Source organism: Anser cygnoides, chromosome 6, assembly GCF_040182565.1.
Source record: "Anser cygnoides isolate HZ-2024a breed goose chromosome 6, Taihu_goose_T2T_genome, whole genome shotgun sequence".
Taxonomy (NCBI): Eukaryota; Metazoa; Chordata; class Aves; order Anseriformes; family Anatidae; genus Anser; species Anser cygnoides.
This window is the reverse complement of record NC_089878.1, coordinates 8,825,023-8,851,128: the sequence shown is the minus strand read 5'-3', so window position 1 is coordinate 8,851,128 and position 26,106 is coordinate 8,825,023. Positions and strand designations below refer to the sequence as shown.

At 45.1% G+C, this 26,106-nt stretch overlaps 1 protein-coding gene across 4 annotated transcripts in view; it reads right to left on the bottom strand.

Annotated features, from left to right (window-relative positions):
* The window catches only part of CPS1 (carbamoyl-phosphate synthase 1), a 142,741-nt gene that overhangs the window by 57,151 nt on the left and 59,484 nt on the right, over positions 1-26,106 (bottom strand). For all 4 annotated transcript variants that reach the window (XM_066999293.1, XM_066999292.1, XM_066999295.1 and 1 more), the window contains 9 exons: positions 25,417-25,561; positions 24,829-25,039; positions 21,945-22,143; positions 19,582-19,758; positions 15,591-15,709; positions 6,090-6,231; positions 4,195-4,260; positions 3,568-3,631; positions 494-675 (listed from right to left, as the gene is read on the bottom strand). In XM_066999293.1, the coding sequence (XP_066855394.1) occupies positions 494-675; positions 3,568-3,631; positions 4,195-4,260; positions 6,090-6,231; positions 15,591-15,709; positions 19,582-19,758; positions 21,945-22,143; positions 24,829-25,039; positions 25,417-25,561 (1,305 nt within the window). The remainder of the gene's footprint in view (positions 1-493; positions 676-3,567; positions 3,632-4,194; positions 4,261-6,089; positions 6,232-15,590; positions 15,710-19,581; positions 19,759-21,944; positions 22,144-24,828; positions 25,040-25,416; positions 25,562-26,106) is intronic.

Below are 26,106 nucleotides of genomic sequence, written 5' to 3'. Positions count from 1 at the left end.
CTTTCAGTTTGATGGTGATTCAGCTGCCCTTCTGGCCTGCCTGCACGCCGACGATGTTCACCACACTGCCACTGTACTGTAAGGCCCAAGACTGCAAGCTCCTGAGCACGCAGAAGTGTTGTTCTGTTTGCTTCAGGGGGAGCACTTGTGCTTAAAGTCAAGGATATGCTTAAGTGCTAAAGCTCAGCACTGCAAGGGCAGAACAATTTGTGCGATAAATGACTGTGCAGCAAATTAAATCTGCTTGTAAATATTGCACAATATGGCATCTTGCAAAATAATTTAATATTTATTTGGCATTCATTATTGAGCAGTCTGCTAGGAACATCAACGATGTGTAAAATGCAACACTGGGATCCAAACCAAACAGCTTTAGCTAGTAAGCTCTCCCCTCCTTGCCCACAGCTGCTCCGCCAAAGCAAGCTGGTGACATGAATTTTGAAAAATTTGGGCCACTTCGTGGCTTTTTGTTGCTGCTTCTGCTTTTCTTTACCTCATATTGGTAGATGTCCAGGATCCTTTCCAACGACAGCTCCTCAAAGTACAGTCTGTCACACTCATCAAAATCCGTGCTCACCGTCTCCGGGTTGCAATTCACCACGACGGTCTTGTTGCCAAGCTGACGCAGTGTGCGGATGCTGGAGACAGCACACCAATCAAACTCCACGCTGCTGCCTGCCAGGAGACAGAAAAGTGGGCAAGGGAAGGATAGATGCACAGAAGAAAACAAACAGACGTTCTCAGCATTCACGCTGAAAAGAAAAAGAGGAAAAAAAGCCAACAGTGCCTCCTGTCAGCTCAGAGCAAGAAATCCAACTGTCCTCCCACGGAAACTAATCATCCCCAAACATGGTCTTCCAAGAGCATCAGGTAAGCTGGCTCAGCTCCTCCAGCTCTTGCTGCCTCTCAGCTGACACACTTTGAGAAGGACTCAAGAGGCAGAACCTAGAGGTGACCAAAATGAGTGCACATTACAAGGCAGCACTGTTTACTCCAGGGAACACAAAGTATTTTTATAGATGCTATTTTAAAAACAGAAGACTGGAGTGGTTTTGCCTCTTAGAAAAGCAGAGTGTGGTTAACCAAGAAGAGAGATTACAAGGTTTGACTTTCCCAAGCACTGACTCTAGGTAAGGCAAATTGATGGATGAACTTTTGAAGCCACTCTGCAATCCTTTTACCTTGGTTTAAAGGCCTCAGCAACTGTGGCATCACTGGGGCAGGCACATCCTAACTGTTCTGGACTCCGAGTAAGCACTGTGCCTGCCTCCAAAGGAAAGGGAGAAAGAGGGAGTCAACTGGCACACTGTAAATGCCCTGCTCTATGCAACTTTTGGCAATGCTGCAGGCTTCAGGCAGTGCCAGAGTCTAGACATGAGGTAACAGCCACCATCCTATAAATTTCTGCACACAAACATCCAAGAGAGGTACCATAAACAGAGAATGATGCATTCTAAAGAACATCATTAAATGGTTATGCTAATGGTCTACAAGAAAACCTTGACCTCATCGTGATATGTTCACAGTCATTACATGATCGTTAACCACTGATTTAATATTTTTATATATATATATTTGTGTGACAAGATGCATTGGAAATTCAAGCTGTGCTTAATTGCTGCCTCCACAACACCTAGTTACAAACAGATGGCTGGCACAGGTCACTCACTGACAAGCACAGTATTTATTTCCCTGCTTCTGTCAAACGGGGATCTCAAAACATGCCTGGACCTCAGCTAAAACCCCACAGAAAAGACAGGGAAATCAATTTTGAAACAGGATGTTTCCCAGAAAGGTCACCGTTCACCTTTTTTATTCCACCTCAATAATGCAGGCATTCTTATACATAAGAAACCTCAAATATAGGTCATGATGGTAACCTGCAGTCCCCAGCAGACTGCCTTGGATACTACCTGGGAAAACAGCTGAACATGCAGAGGTCAAATCCAGCTGCATCAAGTAAGGGTCATATCCAAGCAGTGGAAAAAGTGAAGACAACAAATCATTAGTAATGCTTGTAATGTCTCGTGTAACATAACCAGACGCTGCTCCAGAGAAGGTAATTACTACAATACAGGCCTGGTTTTGAACTCACTTTCAGGTTTCAGTCGTGTTATGTTTGAGTACACCACACAATTAACAGCATTCTGCTGGTCAAGAGGCTCAGTGCAATTGCTTGTTTGTACTCTTTTCAGGGCTGCCTCTGACACAGACAAAGCTTGATCGGGTTGTTCCCTGCAGAGGACAGGACATACCCTCCTGGCAGGAAGTGAGGGGCAAGCAATCCACAGCTAACACTCAGCTGATCCCACTCAATTATGGTTGTAATTCAGAAGGTGCAGAGCAAAGCCAAGCATGCTGCTCACTTGCCTTCAGAGGATAACAAAGAAAAAGAATCAACTTGACTAGAGCACCTAGAAAAAAATCTTTTAGAGGTGTTAAGTAATGGTTTCCCCTATTAGCAGGCTTTATTTAGTTGCAATCTCTTTCAAAGATTGATCTGATCTTCTTCCAAAGTCCTGATCTAATCAGCTACAGAGCAGATAAGACCAGTATCAGATGTGAATGCTTGATCTAAACAATTACAAGTTTTAGGCAAACAGCACAAAATGCATTTGCATAAATTCGATCAAGTTACTAAACAATATTGCCATCCTTTTCGTGTTCACATTTTGCAGCCATCATACACAGCCTGTTGACTGGCAGAAGCATTCACAACAAAATTAGTGCAATCTTGGAGCGTTCCTCCTGATTTCACTCATCTCAACATTCACACTGGAAACTGAGTTAAAAAAGACACATCCTACCAACAGCACCAGGAGCACACCACGTGGCCCATCCATCCAAGCAAGACAAATGGATGCAGTTTATGTTTCAGCTTTCAAAACCCATCACCGTTACTTGTGAGATGCAGAGCAAAAATATTTTTGAAGAACAATCTTTTTCTTGTCAATGATAGTGAGCTATTTGGAGGGATCCATGAAAAGAAAAAGTAGTAATATAAAGAATTCAGCATGGTCTGTCTACCTAATATCCATAGCCATGAGGAAACTCTTATGCTGCATAATCATCAGAGTGGATTGAACCAAGCTGCATACACAGAATTGCTTACTCGAAAGTAGCTGAAGTTATCCAAATCTTTATTGTAGTCACCTATACTTACAATATTAAAATGCATAATGTACAACAATGCAGTCATGAGCTGACAGTATACTTATCTGAGATGTGTGCAGCAGCAGCAAACTTCCATATGAGGTATCAGTTTCTGAATGCCTTAACATTTGCCAAAAGTAAGGTTAAAAAAATTCCCTAAAACTTTGTGGAAATCACAACCAGGTGACATGCTCCTGAGTTTCAAGTAATAAAAAGTCTCCTGTTTTTCCAGGGCGTGAAATGAAGTCTCCAAGCAAGTGTAAAAGGCAAACTTTCTGCTAGGAATTGATGTCCTGTGCACTGTGCTCCAGAGGGTTTTGTCACCATATGAGAAGAGGAACAAATGAACCACAGGAATATCCAAAGAAGGCTCGGGGGTGCAAGGAAAACAGAGGAGTTGTAAGAAAGATTTACCTATGTGATACGGTCCGCAGCCCAACACCATCACTCCACAGTCATCAAATTTTACATCGTGTTCCTGAGGAGGGAGGGAGAAAAGTCATTAGGGCCCGCACTCAGCAGCACCTAACTCCGTGCTTCTCAGAACAAACAGTTTCTGGCATTCAGCCCGTATCCAACAGCCTGATCCTTCAGGGCTCAAGTCTGATCTAATTTACTGCGGTGTAAATGAAGTGCTACTCCACTGGAGCTAGTGGTGCTGCACCCAAACCAAGGGAGACCCAGCACCTTTGACTTGGCTATCCGAGCAGCCCAAGGAGCTACAAGTTTTCATAAAAAAATGCTAGGACAAGATGAGTGAGACAAGTTCTGCATTCCTAGCGCCTGACCTGGGCACAGAGGATATCAGTACAGGTATTACAAGACAGAGTCATAACAACACAGGAGCATTAACTCCAAATGCACTGGAGCACAAGGCAAGACACAGTACCAGGCCTGCTGAAAGAGGATTCTATGTAATAGCATTCAAAATAATTGCTACAGAGACTGAGGCATTTTTGCAAGATCTCCAGAAATACTGCAGCACAGGGGAAAGAGATCAAACTAGACAGCAACGAGAGTGTTGTTCCCAAACGCACCTACCTGCCCACTGTACGTGACGTACAGGTAATTAGTTACTGCAGGGTACTCTGCCGCCAGCGTGTCAATCTGTAGGGGAGGAGAGCAGGGGCTGTGACTTGTCCAGTGCAAGATTCTTATGTACTGTTTCTTCCTCCCCCGCCCTCCTCTTTTCATATTTTTTACTTACTATTTTTCCCACCGTGCCTTTCCTCAGAAAGTGACCTGAACTGTGATGTGCTGGCAATGCAGCAAATGCCTGCCCTGCCCCCAGGCCTTGCAGTTCAGCCAACAAGAGGCTCTACCATCTCTTTCTAAGCTGCAAACTTAGCGCTGCACCTGCTTGGTAAAACATCTTCACAGCCCAGAAGTTTTTTCTAGCAATCCCTTCTTGTCTCAGCCTTCTTCATTCTCTGAATAGTTTGGCAGTATTAATTACAAAGACCTCTATTCATCCAGGTCTTTTGTCTTCTTTAGCTATGCCATCTTGGATCTCCACACTTGGCTCCATTTACTCACACACTGACCACAAACATACACACAATAACACTTTGAGATCACCCTGAGTAGCAGACAGCAGTGGAAGTACTCCATAGTTATGTTAGAACATACCTCTTGCTTTGGTAATTAAATGGTGCACAAAGCAAGAGTGATTTTCAACCACCCCTTATATGTAGTTTTCAACAATCTCCTATGTAATTAGTCACCAGAGAGTCCAGAAGAATCATTTGCCTACCAGGCTGTTCAAACTGTTTGTGTCAACTACTTACTGCATGTTATACACAGTAACTGGTCCATCTAGGTCACCCTACTGCTCAAATTTTCTGAATGAACAGCTGAAACATTTCTACACAGCATACTGAACAGGGAACAACGTTAAAGCAGCCCTGACATGAATTTTTACATGCTACCACTTAAAAATCTTTCCAATTGTCAAGTACTTTCATGAATCCCCACTGGCAGTGCAAATCCTTGTGAATAATGAAGAATGTGACCTTACGTCATTAGCGCTGTGTAAGTGTCTGCTGCTCATTACTGCTGCTAATGCTGCAACTTGTACTTCATGGCTCAGGAAGAAACATATGCTTTGATGCCACAACTGCTGCGTAAGTCAAATGACCTTATTAAGGGTACCTTGGCACACAAATCAATCCTGCACTGCAGTGCCATATGCAAGAAGGAACGTAGTGCAAGAGCAGGCACGTTCCTGCAGGCCAGGTGAGGACAAAGAAGGAAAACAGCAGCTGGGGAACAGAAGGAGATTTGGCATCTGGAATTGGGCCTGAGGATACAGATGGGCTTTTTCAGAAACATTGAGTAGCTTGGTTTGTTTCCCCCCCCCAGCTTTAAGGACAAAAATCCCAGCTGGTGGCAGTTTAATACCACCGTACCTTAAATGCAGCGACAGAACACCTAGCAAAGCATTTGTGACACTGCCATGAATACTAGATGAGCTCATTACACTCAGTACTATTACAATGAATAGCAAATGAACCCATAAACAATAGGGCGCTTCAAATAAAGTGCTACCCTGTAAAAAGTTACTACCAAGACAAAATACATATTACACCTTACATTGTCACCCCATGGAGGGCCAGTATCAGTCTTCTCAGCCTTTTTCTGAAGCCAGGTAGCTGTGTCTCCACCTCAGCCACAAAGAAAATGAAAAATAGTTTGTATCTCTTTGGGGATGTTCAATCTATAGATGGATGGCACTATGTTAAGGCGTGCAGTGCAGAGGTAACAGCTAGATGGGCAAAATTTGCTCTTCTCTAATGTCAATGTCAAAACTCCCGTTGATGACAACAGAGCCTAGGTTTTCACTTTGTTTACCTCGACTGTGTCTAAGGGCAGAGAAACCTCCTGCTCCTTGCCCCCTTAGAAGCCCTCACCCCAAAGAGGGAGGTTTCTCCCGGTACCTTTTTCACCCAGGGAGCTATGTTCTTCCTCAGTCTCAGCTGCCGGCACTGCAGTTCAGTCAGCCCCAGGCACTTCCCAACTTGCTTGTCCGAGAAGCCGAGCTGTTTGGCCCTCCTCAGGGTCTCTTCTGGAATGGCTTCACTGGTATGAAACAAACAAAGAAAAATGCATGAAGCTTTACAGCAATACTTCGAAGACATACGTGTACTCATGTCTCCCATACTGCATTGGGGGGCAGTCGCTACAGGAGCATGCACATGAAGGCCAGAAAAGGAAGACAACCCTGCTAAGCCATGCACTCCTCATACACAAAAGATCTTTTCTTGGGCTGGATGTCCCATGCAAATACTTACTAGGAAAAGCCTGCAGGCAGACTAGTGGTGCTGAAAATGAAAGCATTTCTTTCACTTTGAGACAGGAGTGACTCACGCCAGGCCTGCGATCTCCCCAGCAGCATTCTCCACCAAGCTACTATAAGGTCACCATATCCATGTCTGTGTGGCCTTTTACCATTACAGCCTCCACAGAAGACTCACAGTGGTTCCTTTCTTGGATTCCTTATCCCCACATCTCCACGTCTAAATTTTAACTGAGTCTCTCCCTCACCTTCCTCCTCCCAGTCCAAATCTTAAAATATAGGCCTCACCTCACTGTGCTGGCTCCGTAACCGTGAATGCTCATGCCTCCACCACACACAAAGCAGTGAAATTCCTAAAGCTCTGGGGTGAGCCACTCAGATGTCCCCTGACCCTGCCAAGCTGTGGGGCAACTTGCCTCAAAGCACCACAACTCATCCCAAACACGCCCTTCTTTCTGCTCTTTGGGCTGCTCTGCATTCGGATACGGCCGCTGCTTCGAAAAACCATGTCACTTCAGAGATGCATAGCAAAAATGGCCTTCATCTGCGCACGTGCAGAGGTAGGTTTTTCCCTTTTGCCAGTCTCAAGCAGGCTTTTTCCCCATGTCGCCTGTGCTAATTCTTGCATTATGAAAAGGGGGAGAGGGAGATAAGGTGCCCCAGTTTACTCTTTTTGGTTTCATATCTTTGTTTCAGGGTCCCTCATTACTTCCATATGTTCTTGTTCTCCCACTTTTTAGCGCTCCTAACTTTTGCTGTTTATTTCACATGCATTGCTTTCCCCCAGACATCTCTGCACCTCGATGGTTTCTTGTCCGTTTTGATTTTTCCACCTTCTCCATCCTCTCTTTATTCACTCTATCGCACACTTTTTTCTCCCATGCTCTTTTTGTTTCACTTTGTTTTGACTCCACCTATACCCCTGGTAGTTCCTGCCTGTCTCTGTTTCTAAGCTACCTTTTCTAAGCTTAGCTTTTAGAAAAACATAAAAAGCCTATGTATTTTTATCAGCACTTCTGCTTTTCATCTTCATTGCCAAGAGCATCCTTGCCTGCCCAATAAATCAATATTTTATGAGCAAGCAAGCTCTGAATCAGGAAAAAGGAAATGATTAACAAACAAGCAATTTTCCTAAATCAGAGCTTTTGAATTATGTCCTTTGCTTGATGGTATTTTTAAATAAATAGCATTATGTTATTTGAGTGGGAGGAGAGGGCTAAGGCCGCTTTATTGGAATGTGTCAGGAAGCTGAAGCATGAAAGAGTCACTGGATTTTCCACTTCAGCTTATAGAGCAGCTCCACTGCCCTCAGTGAAGCCAGGCAAAACAGGTGAGAGGCACAGAAGTGTTGAGCCAGCTAATTCTGAAAGCAGAACTGGGGACCAGAAACTTTGGAGTTCAAGCTCCTGGGTAGGAGTTCTAACTGCCCCCATCACATCACTCCTTACTCCAACAGATCCTGCTCCTTGCTACTCTCTTAAGGAAACGGCCCTGCCTAACCCAGCAGGGTGAGCTTCCCAGGATTTGGATCTAGTCCTAAAAGCAGAAAGGTTTCCCGAAGACAGACCCGCTTTCCAGCACCCCAGCAATTAAAGCCTGCAGTTTCCACGCGCTGACTCCTCTGCTGCAACAACTGCCCTGCTTCTCCAGAGCCCTTCCTCCTTTCTGATTACAGCTCAGAGGCAGGACTTCTTGCGTGAAGTGTGAACGCCAGAACTGAAGGCATGGATGAGTGCTTTACAAGAGGAAACACAGCAAGCAAAATCTGCCTACTCCCTGGCAAAACAGATGCTAGTCATCGCCAGCTGTTAGAAAGGATGCAGCCATGTTTGATTCCTCTCCTGAATTTGGCATTCCTTAAGTACAAGTGACCAGACCTGACGAGGCAGTTCCCATGCATGTTTGCTCCCTTGCTCTCCCTCCCTTCTGTCTCAGAAACACACATTGCTGGCTGCCATCTGATTAGCAACAGAAAGAAAATTGCCTTCATTTGCAGCTGGTTTCAACTCTTTTTTTTAAATATATCATTATAACAATATCATTCATTGTCCTCCCCATCAGCAGGGTGGGCAGAAAAGCAGCAGTGATAATTTTGCAACACGATTCCTTGCCTTGGGCTAGCAGCTCAAGTCAGGTCAGGACATTTAATGGCACATCCTAGTCGGGTTAGGATGTCCATGCAAAAAGGGAACAGGTTTTGCACAGGCCAACCAGCTTGCAAGAGAAAAGCTGAGTACCTAAAGGGGAGATAAAACTGAGTTTTGTCTCTAGTAGTCCCAGTGCATGATAAAGGTAAGAGATGTGGCTTTCAACACATCCTTAATACAAGGGATGCATGTGGTGGGAAGGTCTGTTCAAGCAGCACCTAGGCAGGAAAGGTTTCCTCTTTTCTCACTGCCATGGAGGCAGCTTAATGTGGAGGAAACACACGAGGATCACCACCAGGCAGGAGAGATTTGAAGTGACAACCCAACCCCATGGATATAAGCAAGACTTTTGCCATATAACAGTTAAAGAAAATCAGCACAAGTCAAACACCCAGCAGTGCTGCTTTCCAACTACTTGAAACGATGATCTGCCATGAGATTTCCATTTCCTGATACTGATGATTTTTAGCATTTATATCCCAACTTCCATGTGAAAAATATCAAGAAACATGCAAACAGTAGGTAGGGTGATGATTATATTGCCAATAGCAAGACTGAGACACACAGAGGTGAAGGGGTGATGATTTTTCAGATCTAGCATTAACCTAGTTCTGTTCCCACAGCCTCTGCTCCCACCCAGCCCTTTAGACTTGCTGGGGACACTGAATCCAGAAAGGGCACTATCAGGCTGATCTCTTTGAAGGCTTGAGTGTGTATGACCCTTTCAAGAGCTCACCAGAAATCCAGCACTAAAATGAGAAGAGGAAATCTCAGTTCTTCCCCTGGAGTGTCACTTACTCTTCAAGTACAGGCCAAAAGACTTCTAAAGATTGAACTTCCTCACTAATTTATAATCAATTCTGAAAGAAGGGAAGATGAAATGGCCACGATTCCTCTAACACTCCTTCTCCTAACAGTCACCTTTGCAAAACGGCCGGAGTGTCAGAGCTTCAAAACCAGATGATCAGCCTTCTTCCACGCTGCCACAATCACTTAGTGGCCATTCACTTCTCAAAAAGCCAAGTCCACGCCCCCATTTCTCAGTTTATAAACAATATAAGCCTTTCCCAAACCTTGCTCATGCCCCTTTTCAGCTTCCAGTGTTGACTTGTTGCTTTTTGTTTAAAATTCTACCCTGTCATCTTTGGAACGCCATCCACTCCCTTCTTCTTCAATAACAAACGATAAGAGGAAACGGAATAAATTCCCCTTAATGAGGAAATTTTCACCTGGCACAGAGGACCTGGGGAAATCTATTAACTGACTGGAAGAATGCTGGCAGCATTGCAATTACCAGGAGAGGCTGCTCGCTCCAGCACAGCCCTCTCTTCCACTTGACTGGCTTTCATCTGATCCACCAGTTTAGGAGTAAAGCTAAATAAATGGGCTGGCAGAAAGCCCCAGCTCCATATGGAAAGCAGCGCTCTTCTTAGCCCCCAGATCAAGCTCTGCTTCATTTTAGGTACATTGTCATGTTTATGCCCATCCTGCACATTACCTAGGCACATGCTAGGGAGCCTTAAGCAAAATAAAATAAAATGAAATTTAAGAGAAAAATAAAAATCAGGACCAGTTTGTGAACTGAGAGGCAAAGCCTGGACTGTGAGCATCTGGGACATGTTTGGGCTTTGGTTCACACCTGCCCTGTACGCCCATGGGACACTCCTGCAGATCACCTCTGGTTTATCCCAGCAACTATTCCCGTGGTATGGGCACACAGCGGGGATCTGCACAGGTGAGCCAGCTTAGTCCTGAGCTCAGCTCCCCCTAAACCTGGAGGGGGTGAATTCAACACCAGTTTGGCTCTTGCAAGCAAAGCAGACCAAAAGCAAGAAGTGCTGGAGCCAAGATTCCTGATGTCCAGTCCTGAGGGATCTCTTCTTTACCCAGGAGTGTCACAGAATTGGAGCCTACCTGACTTCAGGGTGGACTGCCTACAAAGAGGTCTTCTTCCTCTCTCCCTCTCTGTCCCTCTCCACTAAAGACTCCTAATGGCTTCCTTGATGCTCCTGATGTTCTTACACAATTTTGAACATGCTACAATTAAAATAATGAGACTGGTGTGTAAATTCCCTCCCTGCTTCACTTCTCAAGGAGACAGATTGTTACCACCTTTCCCCTCCTGAGAAACTCAAAAAGCTGCCAAAGGGGGTTCAGGAAAGCAGGAGCTGTAAACCAACAAGCTTCACTCACTGAACTATCACCACTTCAGTGCTCTGCATCTTTAACGTTCACATCTTTGGCTAATAAATCTCGTGGAGATCCTCGATTTAAGTAATGTTACAGCCTCACGTTGTGCCATAAGACCCGAACAACTCACACCTACAATTAAGCAATGTGCTAAAGCAGCAGCTCGAACAGCAGCACTGCCAAGAAACGGGTCCTAGATGCTTCCTCCAAGCTTGTTTCCCACCCCAGGTAAAGAGAGATCTTTGGGGTGTTGGCTGGGATGCTGCACTACAGACTCCCCACAGCAGTATGTGCAGTACTGGAAGCAGAGATTCCCCCAAATGCTTTTGAAGAGCAATGCCAGGCTATCGTGAGTATCAGGGAAGAAAATGCATACTGAGTTTCCACAGACGTGCAGATGCTTTAAAGGAAAATACAGCTGTGAAGTTACCAATGGCTCTATAAGACAAATAGAGAGTATCCTGCGTTGGATCCTACGAAGCACAAACCGCCCTGAATGACTACTTGTACTGTATTCCCCTCATGCACTGAATTCCTAATTTGTTCCTCAGTCTGCCCTGCCCTCCAGTTCACTCAGAAGACAAAAGTAATCTTCCCAGTTAGTTAAACAACAAATATGTCAGCGACAGCTCCTCAAACAGCACAAACCCGTGCAGCCCCGTGTTGAGGCACTGGGCCCGCTCTGCTGTATACCCACGCAAGATCTGACCTGGGCTCTCTGACCTGTCCCAAAAGCACCCAAGTCAGCAGAAAAACTGCTCCTGAGGGGAGCAGATGTGCAACGCCCACTGTGGAGCAGCACGGTTTATTGATGGCCTGTCTGCTTTTTCCTCTGGTTTCTTTCCTGAGTCACCTGCTGGAGCTGGGCTTTAATTCCAGCACCTGTAATGCTGTGGCTACTCCACCACAGCAACATTTTGAAATCAAGTCATGCTTTCAAAACACACCTTTCACAGACACAGGCTTCTAAAAGGAATTCACAATAAACCACGGGCCGCTGAGCAGAGCACCTGGCTCCAAACGCTGGGCTGAGGCGGGACTCCCACTTTCCTCTGCTTCCCCACTTCCGAGCCTGTGTCTCCTGAGGAAGGAGAAGGGCAACGCTCAGGGCTGCACCTACCCCTTTCAAACACACCACAGGCCAGGAGGTGTTTTTATTCCCTGTCCACAGAGCAAGGACACGCTCTCCACCAGAACAAAGCTCTGAAGTACAACACTATAAACTATGGTGGTGTCATTATTCCCCACTGCTAGCGGGCTAGCAAATTTGTTATCCGCCAAAATGGAGGATCTGCTGTTCTTATTAATATTAACCTGAGAAATTGAGCTTTAAGGAGACAGAGTTCAGCTCCCTGCTCTGCCAGACTGTCTTTGAGACTTTGGGTAAGCCTTACCATCTGTACTCACAGCTCCACTGCAAAGTGGGGGTTTACCATGCTCCTCTTCTCTCACTGGAATTCAACTAGACAGCCTGTTATCGATACCAAAATGTTCCTTTTGGGGCACTATGCTCACACTTCTGACTACTGCAAGATGGCCCAACCTCCCCTAGATCTCGTTCAGATTTACCCCAGGAGAGAACTGGACCCCACTATCCCTTCTTTTCACCCATCCATAACCCCGGCCTTAAAGTCCCATCTCACTCCCGGTTGTCTCAGACACCTAGATGTCATCTGTTCAAATTTCCTTCTCGATCACAAGCTGACAGCGTGACGAACAGCCACTGGGGTCACTCCAGGGCCCTCCCCTCCATTTTCTTTCATGAGACAGGCAAGGCCAAATCTAGGGAAAGAATTTCCTGATAACTGCACGTCCTATTGCACGCCACTGCTCTGTCCACCACTGTCCAGTCATGAACTGGCAGCATGAGATCAGGCTTTTTCTTGCCATGCGCATACGTACACATGTAAGTGCAGTGGGGCATGCTGCACGTAAGATTTCTTTACTGAAGGTATGAAGGTAACAGACAAAAACAACAACAATGCAAGTCATGACTTAAAATGAGAAATACGGAGGTTACAGGCGAAACGTGTTTGATGTGTGTGATATTACTGGATATTCTTGAAGGTACCCTCAAAACGTCTCTCTTTTCCCCATTCAACTCAGGCCATTTGCTTTCCTGCAGACAAATTGCAACACCTGAAGCAACACTTCCTCCATCTTAGAGGACCCAGAAGCAGGGCTGAATTGAAACATTGCTGCAGTATGACCAAACCTACGCAGTCTCATAAGCACCGGGTCCAATCCTCCCTAGAAAGAAGTTTGCTGGGACAAACATAAGTGAGGCAATGGGTGCCTTTCCCAATTTCTGCTGTTTCTGCAAATGATTGGCCTTGCCAAGACAACAGTGAGACCAGACAAATGTTTGTAAGTTAGAAAGGTCTGTTGCCCCCCTAATGTTATTCCATATAACACTTCACACATGGAAACAGCTTCCCTGCATAAATCAGTGAGGCCTGGTGCTACCTTTTTAATCACTCCATGCAGGTCTGGCATGGCAGCACGCAGTGTGAGTGCTGCCTGCTGAACTGCTCACAAAGGTCTCCCTCTGCTTCCGATCCCCCTTCCCCACCTGCCTGCCATACCTGCTTGTTCTAGCTCTGAATTTCCTCTTGGCAGAGACCAACTCCTTGTTACCAGTTTCTACAACAGCTCTGCTGGGCCCAAACCAAGACTCTGGACAGAGCTGTTCTTCCAACTATGTCCAAAATCTTGCCACAGAGCACCCCCAAACCAACCAGGAGACAAAAAGGAAGGGATGGGCTCAACTGAACAAAAAGTATTGTCTGTAACCAGCAGCAGTGCCTGGGAACAGAAAAATGCTTTTGCTTATGGTAACTGTATTTCAACAACAAAGATTTGGAGCGACGATTGTATCACAGCCCATTCTTTTCAATTGGAAATAATCCCACAGCACAGGTAAAACTCGATGCCAGGCATGCTGGGGGACTGGAAACAGCTGGCTGCAGGAGGAGCACAGGAATGCCAAGTCTCATTTGCATCACTCAATTAGCTTTCCCTTGGCTATTGCGGAGATGTGCTTCCTGATGTGGCTTGCTGGACCAGCCTCCTAGCTCGGGTCAGGAGTGCTTTTTCCCAGCTCTTTGTCTCTGTGCCAATGTGCCTTCAGCATAACGCAGCCGGACAGTCTGTCCCCACTCTTCAGTGCAGTCTGCGAGGTAAGAGTTTCCTTGGGAAGGTTTGAGTAGGGATGCCAGACTGAAAAGCTGCACTGACCAGTGAATAAAACTGACTGTATTCATACACCTGAGCCGCGTTGCATGAATCCACTTACAGGGGACACAACACTGGCTGCGTGATACAAAGGCAAGGCTGGATACCACAAAAGGGCTTGCTGGAGCAGGTCAGCTCTGCAGCCTGTTGCTTAGTCACCAGGAGGATGAAAAACAGTGTGGGATGGCATTGGCTACTGGTTGCATTACTAGAACTACTATTTCCTGCCACCCATAGCAGAGAAAGGGAAAAGAACCTCAGTGATAAAGAGCAGTTTGGCATGATTAGCATCTCTGGAGTGATGATGGTGGATTTAGAGCAGCTGAGGCTGGGACCAACCTCTGGGGTCCAGAGTGCACCGTTCCTGAGTGTGCCACTCCAACAGCAAGGAAATCAAACTGATTTGGGGCTTTTTTTCTTTTTCTCCTTCATCAGGAGCTGCACGTATATTTTTAAGGCATTCAAGACAAATGCAACATGACACAGATGTTAGAGGGCAAAAGCTTGTGCAGCTGAACAACAGACTTCTGTAAATAATCAAGCTACTCCTTCTCTTCGACATCTCCCTCCACATTTATTTCTGTTTAGCTCCAGATCCAGCTTGTTCCGGGGGGCAAAGGAGACCGAGAGCTGCTCAATTAAAACCGTGCAGCTGGTCAAAGAAGCAGAAATCACAGGAGATGAAGTTAGTGACGCGCTGGCTACAGTGCGCTCCCAGTGCCATCATGTGGTGAATCGTGGTTAAGACAACAAAAATGCGAAGCAGAAAAGCAGGCCAACACACAGCCAATAACTCAGCAAGGAGGTTCTCCCAACCTCATAAACCATGAAGGGAAAGCTCAAGTCAGCAAGAGGCTGGAACTGAAATATAGCTGAGCACTCTAATTTACTGCTATCTTTCCGACTTAGCTTTAGATGGTCATTTTTCTCAAGGAAGGAAGATTTATATTTAAATATGTCTGAAATTATAGGTGTTTGAAAGTGCAGCGCTAAAGCAACACATACCACATGAATACATACCACATGATCACAGCAAGGCAGAAAAAATTAAAAATCCATCAGCCAGGCCCAAAACAAGCCCTGCATTTGACCCTCGCGTATAGTAAGGAGAACTTGTTAGTGTTAGGTCAGAGGTTGGACTACGTGATCTTGGAGGTCTCTTCCAAGCTAGATGATTCTGTGATTCCGGATGAGTCCCATGTTGGAAGGCAAACTCTGTCCTAGGTACGTGAGTGCAGCCTGTTGTTACTACTGCAGGCCATCCACATCCCCAGTCCCAGCCTCAAAGATGCAGTAAGGATTTTCCAAAGTAAACCAGCACTTACAAAATCCCCATGGGCAGCGAGATGCCTGAACCCTCGAAGTTCTTTTCCCCAAAAGCACATTCTCGGACATCTCCTTGGTTTAGGTGAGGCAGTCAGCTGGGGTTTAAGGCAACTCCACTTACACTGAGCACCAAAATAAACTCCTCAGCATCAACTGCATCAGTGCCCAGGGCCTACCACGGTTTTCCCACCAGTAAGACCCCTAGTAAGAGCAATATGTTCTAGGACAAAGCTGTTTTCTCTTACCTGTTTGCTTCCTTCAGGATCTTCTCCATGTTCACAATGCCACGCATCTTATACAGGAACCACTTGTCAATGGCTGTGAGCTTGCAAATGACATCCACAGGGACTTTGTTAGCCAAAGCCTGCCAAAAAGAGGAGAGCACCAACCACACATGAATCCACGCTCTGCAAATAGGGCAAACAGCAGCAGCAGCTGTGGAACAGAGACATACGTAGTGGCACAGGTCAACAAATCAAAGGTCTGCCAGGGGAACCCAAAACATGCCCCTCAAGCAGGACATAGGGAGGGACCAAGCCACTTCTGCACACCCTCCGGTAACGACAGCTGGCTCCTGTTTGAAGAGCTGAAGGATCTGCTTTTTACAGAGCCAGCAGCCAAACTTCAACTGATGGCAGCAAGGCCTGGTGGCCACGGAGTATGTGTCTTAACTACCTCTGGCCAGGCACGTTCAGTCTGCAGAACTGACTCCTCAACTGTACCCCTTACCCCCAAGTCACTTAAATCTCCATCCCACTGTCACCTCATACCTGGAGATATTAAGCAGGAAGGTCCAGATTCTCAGCTGTGGAGCAACTCACTGCTTTGGAGCATAAGTCTCAATTCACCTTTGAAAAACTAGACTGACTCAGAACACATGGCCTTGAAATACCCCTGAAGTGAAGGAGAGTCCAGTCCTCGGTGACACTCAGCCACAGTTATGCTGTAGCTGTGGTCTTGCTGGAGCTGTTTTATTTATTTCTAATTTTTATCCAACTACCCACACAAAGGATCCTCACAGAGCTATGCAAAAGACAGCATTTGACAGGACACCACACTATTTAAAAAAAAAAAACTCAGAAATTTGTTAGACAGTGCCCCAGCATGGATACAGTTTTATCTTCTATCACTGATACTTCCTGGGTCTCACCAGTGGTGTACGGCTACAACTCTCCTGATAAAACAACCATAATCAACCTTGATGATAATACCAGCACACTATCTTCGCTGAGCTGAAGAAATCAGGCTCATTAATTTGTTACCATGCTTAATTGTTTTCTTGCAGGGCAACATCCCTGGAACAAAGCCAGAGCAACGCCACTGAAGAAAACGCCAACAGTAATCCAGGGATGAGCTCAGCCACTGCACACCGGCATCATTCCTCCCAGTCACCAGGCTGCAGACACGATGTCGTACTGTCAACACTTGCTTCGGTGCAGTGATAGGGTGATTTTATGGCAGCAGAGAGAAATGTGGGCCACGTCACTGCTGTGCTCCACAGTGACATTAAATAACTGAATTTAATTTGGGATGGGGACAGCTCTCTCATAGGGCACTGCAAAATACTGACACCACCTCAAAGCAACTTCTGCTTTCTCTAAAGGATTCCCAGGTTGCTCGCCCAGGCCTCCCTCTCATGTCCTGAGAGGTAGTAAGTTGCTGACTGAATTAATGGCCTGCCCTTAGCACCCAGCAGCCACTGGGTGTTTGGAGGGTGAGGTCACACTGCAATGTTAGCGGGATTCCTTCTGCCCACCTGTTTTCACAAAGTATGGGCATGGTTTTGGGATCTCCAACCTTCAGTCATGGGTCGCTGAGCCAGACACACACAGGTAACATGACCACACACACTTATTCTGCTTAAGATACTTTATTTAAAAGTCCTTCATGGGAAACCGAAGAAAACAAATGCCTACCTCTCTTTCATCAGAGGAGGGGAAGAGAAACTAAATTACCTTAGTAGTTTAGCTCAGCCACCCGTGCTGTCTCTAGGGCACCCTTGTTCCTTCTGTCTCATCCCTGCTCCCCAGAGGAAGTATTTAGCTGTCTGTGGATGGGAGCACGAGTGTAAGCTAACGTGGCTGCAGCATGGACACCTAGGAGACCATGACCCTTGTGTGAAACAGTACAGACTGAGTCCACAGCATAAATCTACTTACATACAAACCCTAAGAATCACAAAAAAAAGCTATAACCCAAACAGCCCTCCTTGCCCATCAGGTGCAGCTACACCCTTGCAGCACTTGGCCACTTCTCAGAGAGCAATTGTCATCTATTTCAGCCTCTCTCCCAGTGGCCTTTTTCTTCTTTTTTGAAAAAAACACATTACAACAGGGAGTCTCACTACAACAGCAGTAACTCTGAATGACAGCTGAACTGCCTTCTCTTTCACCTGAACAGTTACTGTTTTCATCAGTCAAGGAGACAAAGGAGAGGGAGAGAAAGAGCAAAAAGCCTTGGAGAGCTGGCAAGTGGGGCTTGCGGAGGGGAGGAGAAGACACACAATGAGGCTCCATCCGGTTTCAAACAAAGCTGAGGGCTAATAGGGACTAGCTATTGGCTTTTAAATGTCAGCAAGCTGGAAAGGGATTTCCAGGCCCAATGCCCCAGCTGCTGGAGGTACCCCTTCCTGATATTGCTCGCCTCAGTTATTAATGGAGATGAATTAGTGCACAGTGTCAGACAGAGGCAGCTCTTTACAGGGAGGGATTAAGACTTTGATCTGGCTTTTTTTGATAGCTGACAGTGAAAATGCCACCAGCTGGGAACACCCAGAATGTTAAGCTTGGCCCTAACTCACCTTTATCTGCCTGAATCCCCTGTGTTAACATGGGGCTAAGATTAACCTTTATAAAAGCCCCCTGAGCCACTCAGAGAGATGAGAAAAGATTTTCCCTCAGTTGCAAGAGAAAGCTGTAATAGAGACCAAGCGCAGCTGCTGAAGGATGTTGTACACTTATGAAGACGCATATTTCCCCAGCTTGAAAAGCAAGAGTCAACAGCTGGACAAGCCGTACGCTCACAGAACATCTTGTGCTTTTCATTCAGATCATTTATAAGAGGGACAGCAACGTGAAAACCTTTTTACAGACACAGTACAACCCCAGCTCCCCACTGGAGTAATGAGTTATTTACATGAGCACAAGGGTCTTAAAGACTCTGCCATGCCAAGTCAGCAACAGAAAACACAGTAAGTGGGCTTTTCTACCAGGAAGGCTTCTGACCCTAAAAAAAAAAAAAAAAAAGGCTTGCAAACAAAAAAAAAAATGTCTTAAGTGTGAGCTATAGAAGACAACTGTCCCCTTTTCTTCAAAGACGGTGTGGGCAGATGGACAAGTTAACTGCAGAAAAGCCAAGAGGTGAAATTGCCTCTACTCTGTACATTGACTAACCCCACACTTACCATGAGATATAGACAGGCAAACGCCATGGAACTGAAGGCAGAAATAATTTCGTACCCTTGCTCCTCTTACAGTAACACGAACGCTTACCCAGAAACCTTGAAAGATAAAGTGGTTTGCCTACTGTGACAGGAGACAGGTTAACGAATGCTAGGGAAGAAGTTGAGCCTGTTTCAAAGAACAGGGGATTCCTGGATGCTAAATTTAATGTGGAGTCTTAATTGCTTTCATGTTTCAAGCCGATACCAATGCAACAATTGCAAAAAGACAGTACTCTCAGACTGCAGCTTATCACTCCATTGTCCTTTGTTTCAGTTCGCTTCGTTTTTTTCCTTCATCCCTTTCCATAAAAGGAATGGCAACCTGCCAAACTGGCCAACTTGACTGTAGCTTCCGCCAGTGCAAATAAGGGCTGAATATTGGCCAGCATTTAGCAAGCAAGTGTATTATAGAAATAAACAAAAGCAAGCGATCCAGATTTCCACCAACACTGCCACAGACTGAACTGCCAGGACACAGGAACACAACAAGCATGGACTTGGATTGCATCAAAAGGCAAACATGTTACCTGAATACCAAAGATCCAAGAAAACACAGATGTCAGCAAGAGAAAGTAAATATATCCCCCCAGCTGTTGTGCTCTACAGAAGAAATTACGCGTGATAGAGATTACCTGGACTTGAACAGCAGCAAAGACGCTACACAAACAGTTCAAGTGTGCTTGACAGAGGAAAGCAAGGGGGTGAGGAATGCTTGACCTCTGCCACCTCAGTGGACCCAAGCCCTTAGCAATCATTCAAGGCACATCGGTCAAGGGCTTTTGATCTTTTGTTACCTTGGCCATTGCATATATCCGAGTGCTGGATGGCTCAGAGAGTTCCTTCTGGAGATCTGTGCTGGCTGGCCAGGCTTTATTCAGGGGCAGGAGTGAACTGAAGCCATCTACAGAGGGGTGGCACATTCTCAGGGCTTTTTGGAAGCTCTCTTCAAAAGTGCGGCCGATAGCCATAACCTGTAAGGGAGAGCACATCAGTTACGGTGAGCTGCTGCCCAGCTCTCCCCGGAGTAAAAGATGGGTGCAAGTTTAAACCACAAGGATGGACAGACAGAAAGCTCACAGCCTTCAACCCGCTCCCCAAGATAGCCATACTGGCTTTAAAACAGGTGCAGCTGGCTGAGCCTTGGGAGTCCCACCGCTAGGCCTGCCTCTGCCAGTAATTACCGACAGGGAGTTTTGGACAAGTGACTCCTATCTGGTTTTGTCTCCCTACCTGTAAAATACAGGCAATTGCTGCTCTCCTCATAAACTGCTTTGAAGCGCTGCAGTAGCAGAAAGCATTATGCAGCAGCATGGGTGTAGTAATACAGAAGGATATTTCTGTTTAACAACCTGTTAGAGGGAGAAACTCACAGGGGGAATTTTAAGGTTCAGAAGAAATCTGCTCCTCTTCCTGTAAATTACATTTAACAGTGACACTCCCCTGTGAGGGCTCTCTTAAAGCATTATTCCTCCTTGGCACAGCAGCACTGGGGTTTCCCACCTTCAATCTTGACTTCACGTCCAGTAAGAAAAAGAGACTTTCTCTGTGGAAATCTGTGAGGTAACAGAGCCCTTTCTCAAATTTCTACATTTATATTTCCCAGTGCGGCAAAACCCTAACAACATAAAAATCTTCTCAAACACAATGTTGAAAAATGTCAAAGAAAAAAATAATATTGTTTTCTCTTTTCTCACAGCTCCAAGCCCATTGCCCAGCACAACAGAGCTCTGGAGAAGAAAAAAAAACAAAAACCAAATCAAAACAGGCAAAGCCAGACTGTTCAATTAATAAAAATGCAGTAGGTGCTGCCATCTGCTTTCAGGTTCAGGCCTAGGAAGATGATTGTGCCATACTAATAGAGACAACGCTGCAAGAAGCCCTTTGCTTTGCAGACACCCTCTCCTCCCGGAGACTAGTCTTTCTGGTGAGTGCCTCTGCCAGCAGCAAGCTGCATCTCCTAAGCTTCTCCATCCTTGTGTCAGTTCACCCCCGGCAATGGTAGACCAGAACAGTCGGGACTCTTTCCCCTCTCTCTTTACCCAACATCCCCTTTTAAGAAGGATAAGAAGGACAGGGGATTACGTGGTTCTGCTTTTGTGATAGACAGCCACAGGAAGGAGTCAGTATTTTCCCCCTGCAAATGCCTATGGCCAGCAAGTGATGGCCATACGGCTGATGGTTCATAAGACAACTGCATTTAGGAGCTGCAGCTCTACAGAACAGTCCAAAAAACCCTTAAGCAGAAAGAGTTAATATCAGTAGGCATCAGCTCACTGAAAAAAAGCTCATTAACATTAAAAGCCAAAACTGCAAATGAAAAACGAAGTTCTAATTAATCCTTCTAATTGTGATGAAGGTTCATTGTGTGAGCAAGGTAGAATTGATGTTAGGAAGGTCTCGTGTCAAAATAATTTAATAAAATAGCTACTTGAAAAGCATTAGGAAAAAAAAGGCAGCTAAAAAAAAACACAAAATTAATTATTTTGCTTTGGTAGCTGATATGTAATTAACTAATTAAGAGCATAATTTATCCATTTCCCTCCCTCTTAAAACTTGGTCTGAAAATGCTGCTATTGTCCCAGACACATTAAAATCAGGGTTTAAAAGTCCCACTATCATGTTCCAGACATAAGAGACTTAATCATGAAGATAAATAAGTCAGAACTTCAGAGCCATATCACACATTGTGTTTGGATTTCAAGAGCAGAAGTAGGCCAACGTTTGGCATGTGGATTTAACAGGGAGGACAAATAACTACGGGAACAACTGAGAGCTGTTGTTCATCTACATCACTGAAAATCTTAAACTACAGTTCTTAAAGTTATACTCAAATTAACCATCACTACAGAACTCCAAACAAAGAATAACTCTGGGAGTCCTGTCATGAGCGTCAAGAATGTAGCAAACCTCAGGTGATCCAAAGTGGTCTCTTCCTTTAATAGTCAAACCATTTATGAATCCTCACTGTGATATCCAAGATTACACAGCCCAAACTCCTTTCATTTAGATAGAGTACTGGATACAAATCTTCTGAATGGAATTGATGTCTTCAAAAGCCTTTGGGCCCAGGAAGATAGATATCCTGAGGACTTTCAAGAAAGAGAAATGTCTTTCCCGAGTGGTACAGTGGAAGGGAAGGAGAGGATCTCACACTCACCTCTCCCACACTTTTCATGGAGCTTCCAATTCGGTTAGAAGTGCCCTGAAAGCGGTCCAGATCCCAGCGGGGTATCTTGGTAACAACATAATCCAGGCTGGGCTCAAAGCAGGCCGAGGTGTTTCCTGTCATCACGTTTTTGATTTCCGGTAAGGGGATCCCCAAGGCAATTTTGGCAGCGATGAAAGCTAATGGATACCTGCCACAGAGGAAAGGTAGAGAACAGTAGAGTGGGAAGTACTTGCTTTTGCATTTTGCTTGCACTTCAAATGACAAGGAAACGTCATAAACCCCTCAACCTGCTTTATTTAAAGTATTTGCAATACTAAATTGCAACAGTTCTGTGTTCCTGGCACATTTCTGTTAGGCGTAAACTCAGACTTGTCTTCCTAGATCAGCTTCTGGAGAGAATTTCACCCTGCATGCCTTCACTCTCTTGATACAAATCAGCTGTTGAAAAGAAAGCAGAGCCCCAAGCTTAAGCTGCAGCCATAAAGTTCAGGACATTTGGATCAGGTTCCTGGGTTTTGCCACCAACTTCTTAATTCCCCTCTGCCTCACTTTGCACATGTAAAATTAGAACTATGAGTTGTTTGGTTTTGTTCTTCTTTCTTCAAATAGTGAGCTTCTGAGGGCCTGGACTATGCTTTGCAGGTGGCTAGGTGACATAATCCCTGCTTGGTTGCAGTCACAGGCAGTCTACCAGTAAGAACACTTAGACTAATTGCCCCAGAGTCTTAAGGACAGACCCTCTAAACAGGATGCCCTGTGCCCCAGCTAAAAGGTGTTTGATACACAGTACTATAACCAACCACAAGTGACCTGGTGTGGTACCGTGGCTGACCGATCCCCAAAACTGGGAGATCAGTGTTTCTCCTTTCCTGTTTTTCATTTAGCAGATGAAGAAAATGAACTTCATTTTTTTTGCCCCTTCTTTTTTCTCCCTTTTCTTTTTCCTCAAAAGGAAAGGTGGCTTCCCCACACTGTTGCAGAAAGTTGTAGACTTCCTCCAAGCCTCAAAAGTGTTACTTTTCATTTGAACACAGGAATCACAAGAGGAAAAAAATTATACTGGGGGCTTCAATAGTCTACAAAGAATTAGACTTAGTTCAAGGATGGCATTAGGAATGGAGATGACCAGTCTGCAAAGCTGGCCCAGCTGGAGTGGAGGGAATGCAGTCAGCCTGTAAACCTGCCTGTTATTCTCATTTTGCTAAGGATGTCATCCTTCACAATTTTCACTTGGCTGGAAAAGTCTCATCAGCGAACAAGCTGCTTTATTCCAATATTAGAAGGAAAGTCTCATCTTGAAAAATCACCTGCAATATTCCCCACATCTTCTTACGCCACATACTTTTTTATGATGGGTACTGACAGCAGAACCACTCCATTATAAAATACACACTGAGTAAGCAGCCAGAGCACTTCTGTATCAGGTGCTGTATACATCAAACAGCCCTCAGCCTAACTTCCTAACTATGATACTGTAAGCATTTCCTTCCCCATAAATCTTCCAGAGTCTTTTGCTCATTCACTGGAAAGGATATTTGAGGTAACCAGTCACCAGCACCATCTGCAAGAAGCCTCTAGCTTGATGAATCCAGGTATCGCATTGCATCACAGGCCTAATCCAAACGTGCTTTTTGGAACCTTCCTCTGCACAAACAGTTCCCTCCCTCAGGACCATTTTCCTGCAACATTTCCATCAAAGCCAGTTTCACAATGACTTGTTTGAGGTGCTTCCAGTCACACACAATCCATTTGCAACAGCTCTTCGGAAATCCCCCAGTGCTTCACCACACCCAAAGTGAGTCCAAGAACTCAGCACAAAGCTGCCTGAAACCCAAGCAGCTTCAGCCTTTCCAGTGCATCATTCAAAAGCGAGATCCTGGTTGTTTTTTGAGAATCCCAGATGCGTGGTGATTGTCCCTCCTCAATGCAACAGAAGGGTACTGCTTCCTACCCTAATACATTGCAGAGCTACCTACCTAGGTCTGGATCTCGCTTTAATACCCACAAAGCCACCATTTTAAAGATGTATCATGCCCGCAGTGAGACCACACAAACAGGTATGTTTTGCTGCAAGTCTGTCATCCAAAAAGAAAACAATCCAACGCCCACTGTCCAGCATCCCGGCTTATCTCCGCTCTGCTATGGCACTGCAGCAACACAGGAGTTGTTGAAAACTGCAAATTACAGATTAATTTGCACCTCTCAACAGCATCTGCAAAGTGCAATTAGGAAGCCAATTTTTAAACTGCCTGCTCTGACCATCCTTATCTTGATTAGTTTATGATTAGCCAACAAAACAAAGCAGCTAGCAATACCATTTGCATCAATCTGACAGGCAGCTCGTTAATTACTGTGTCCTCTGGGTCCCAGAGATGATTTGCAGCCAACGTATGGATACAGTGGATATGCTTTGTAAGGAGAGCTAGTGGGCTCTCCTCCCACACACCTCCTGGGAGTTTTTCCATTTGCAGCAACAGCATCGGCAGGCAGGAATGGACCTGGAAGGCTCACTAACCCCTTCTTCCACCTCCCTGCAGGACTGATTCTCTCAGGGTCATTCCTAGGAGGTGCTGACAGGGACCACCATCCTTAGAAACTTCCCATGCAAGAATCTACATCTCACTGCTCTGACTGCTACAGAGTCGCCCCTAATAGCCACCTTTAGTCTTCCATGCTGCAAATTAAGCTTGCACCTCTTTGTCTTAATGGCATGGACAGCAGATGCAAGAGCTCTTCTTCCTTGCAGCTGTCACTTACGTATTTAAATAATACCCCAATCCAAGTCATTGCCTTAATTCTCTTTCTGATCTTCTTCACTCAGTTTCTGTTTGCTCATTTGTTTGTTTTGTGATTGTTCTTTAGATAAACTTACCCTGTTGCCTTGGATGCCAAAGCTGAACTTCTCGAGAGTCTGGCATTAACTTCAATGATGTAGTACTCCAGGGAAGTTGGATGCAGAGCAAACTGGATATTGCACTCTCCCACAATGCCCAAATGTCGGACAACCTTGATGGCACGATCCCTCAGCATCTGAAATTCCTCATTAGCAAGTGTCTGGCTCGGAGCCACTACAACAGAATCCCCTGTTTGTCACAAGGTAGCAGAGAAGAAAAATGAGAAGCAGTTCAGCAACAGAAAATTCTAGCCACATAGGTCACTTTCTTTGCTAACCCATTGCCAGTAATGAAGTTATCACAAACATTCAAAAGTGTGGATGCAATGAAAAATACAGATAGTCAGAGTCCCAGAACTGGATTTTGGAGAAGCCAAAAGCCATCTTAGGAAAAATGAGATCTTGGGGACAGGTTCAGCCTAACAATGTCTGTTTTACACACTAATTGGCTGCATCAGAGAACCGAAGAGCATTTCTAGAGCCCACTTCATCGACACAACTACATAAACTACTGCATAAAAATAAACAAGAGCAATTTCCAGTGAGCCAGTCTATGCCCAAGCCTACCTGTGTGGACTCCCATGGCATCGATGTTTTCCATACTGCAGACAGCAATACAGTTATCAACAGCATCTCTCACAACTTCATACTCTATCTCCTTCCAGCCAACAACTGACTTTTCCACCAGAATTTGGTTAGTCATTGCAAATGCCTAGGAATATGTTAAAAAAAAAAACGAACAGTAGAAAAGAAAACTTTGTTAGAACATGCTTTGTTACACCTTGTTAGAACATATTCAAGGCTTCTGTTCTTCTCCAGACATCCCAGGCCAACATGAAAAGTGAAAGATGAATATAAGTGAAGTTCATAGCACCAATGACAAGCACTCCATGCATTTCTTCAGAAAAAAAATCATTAGCTTTATACGAAAGGCACAGAAAATATTTATGTGATCAGATGGTTAAAAAAGCAGGGCACTTGGGCTCACAATGGCATGTAAATAACAAATAGGAATACAAAAATATCTAAGGCTCCAATCACACAATAGACACATGCTTTTGTTTGTGCATATAAGCAGCCCCATGGGATATTCATGGGAATTCAGTGGGATAACTCTGCAGAATGCTAAATGACTAAGTGATGGGAAGTGTGGGTGCCAGCAAACACTACTTAATTAATAGCACTAATAATGTTGCTTATCATTGGCATACTAACCAGAAGCAAGATTCGTGATTTATTCTGAAACTAATCTTGCAA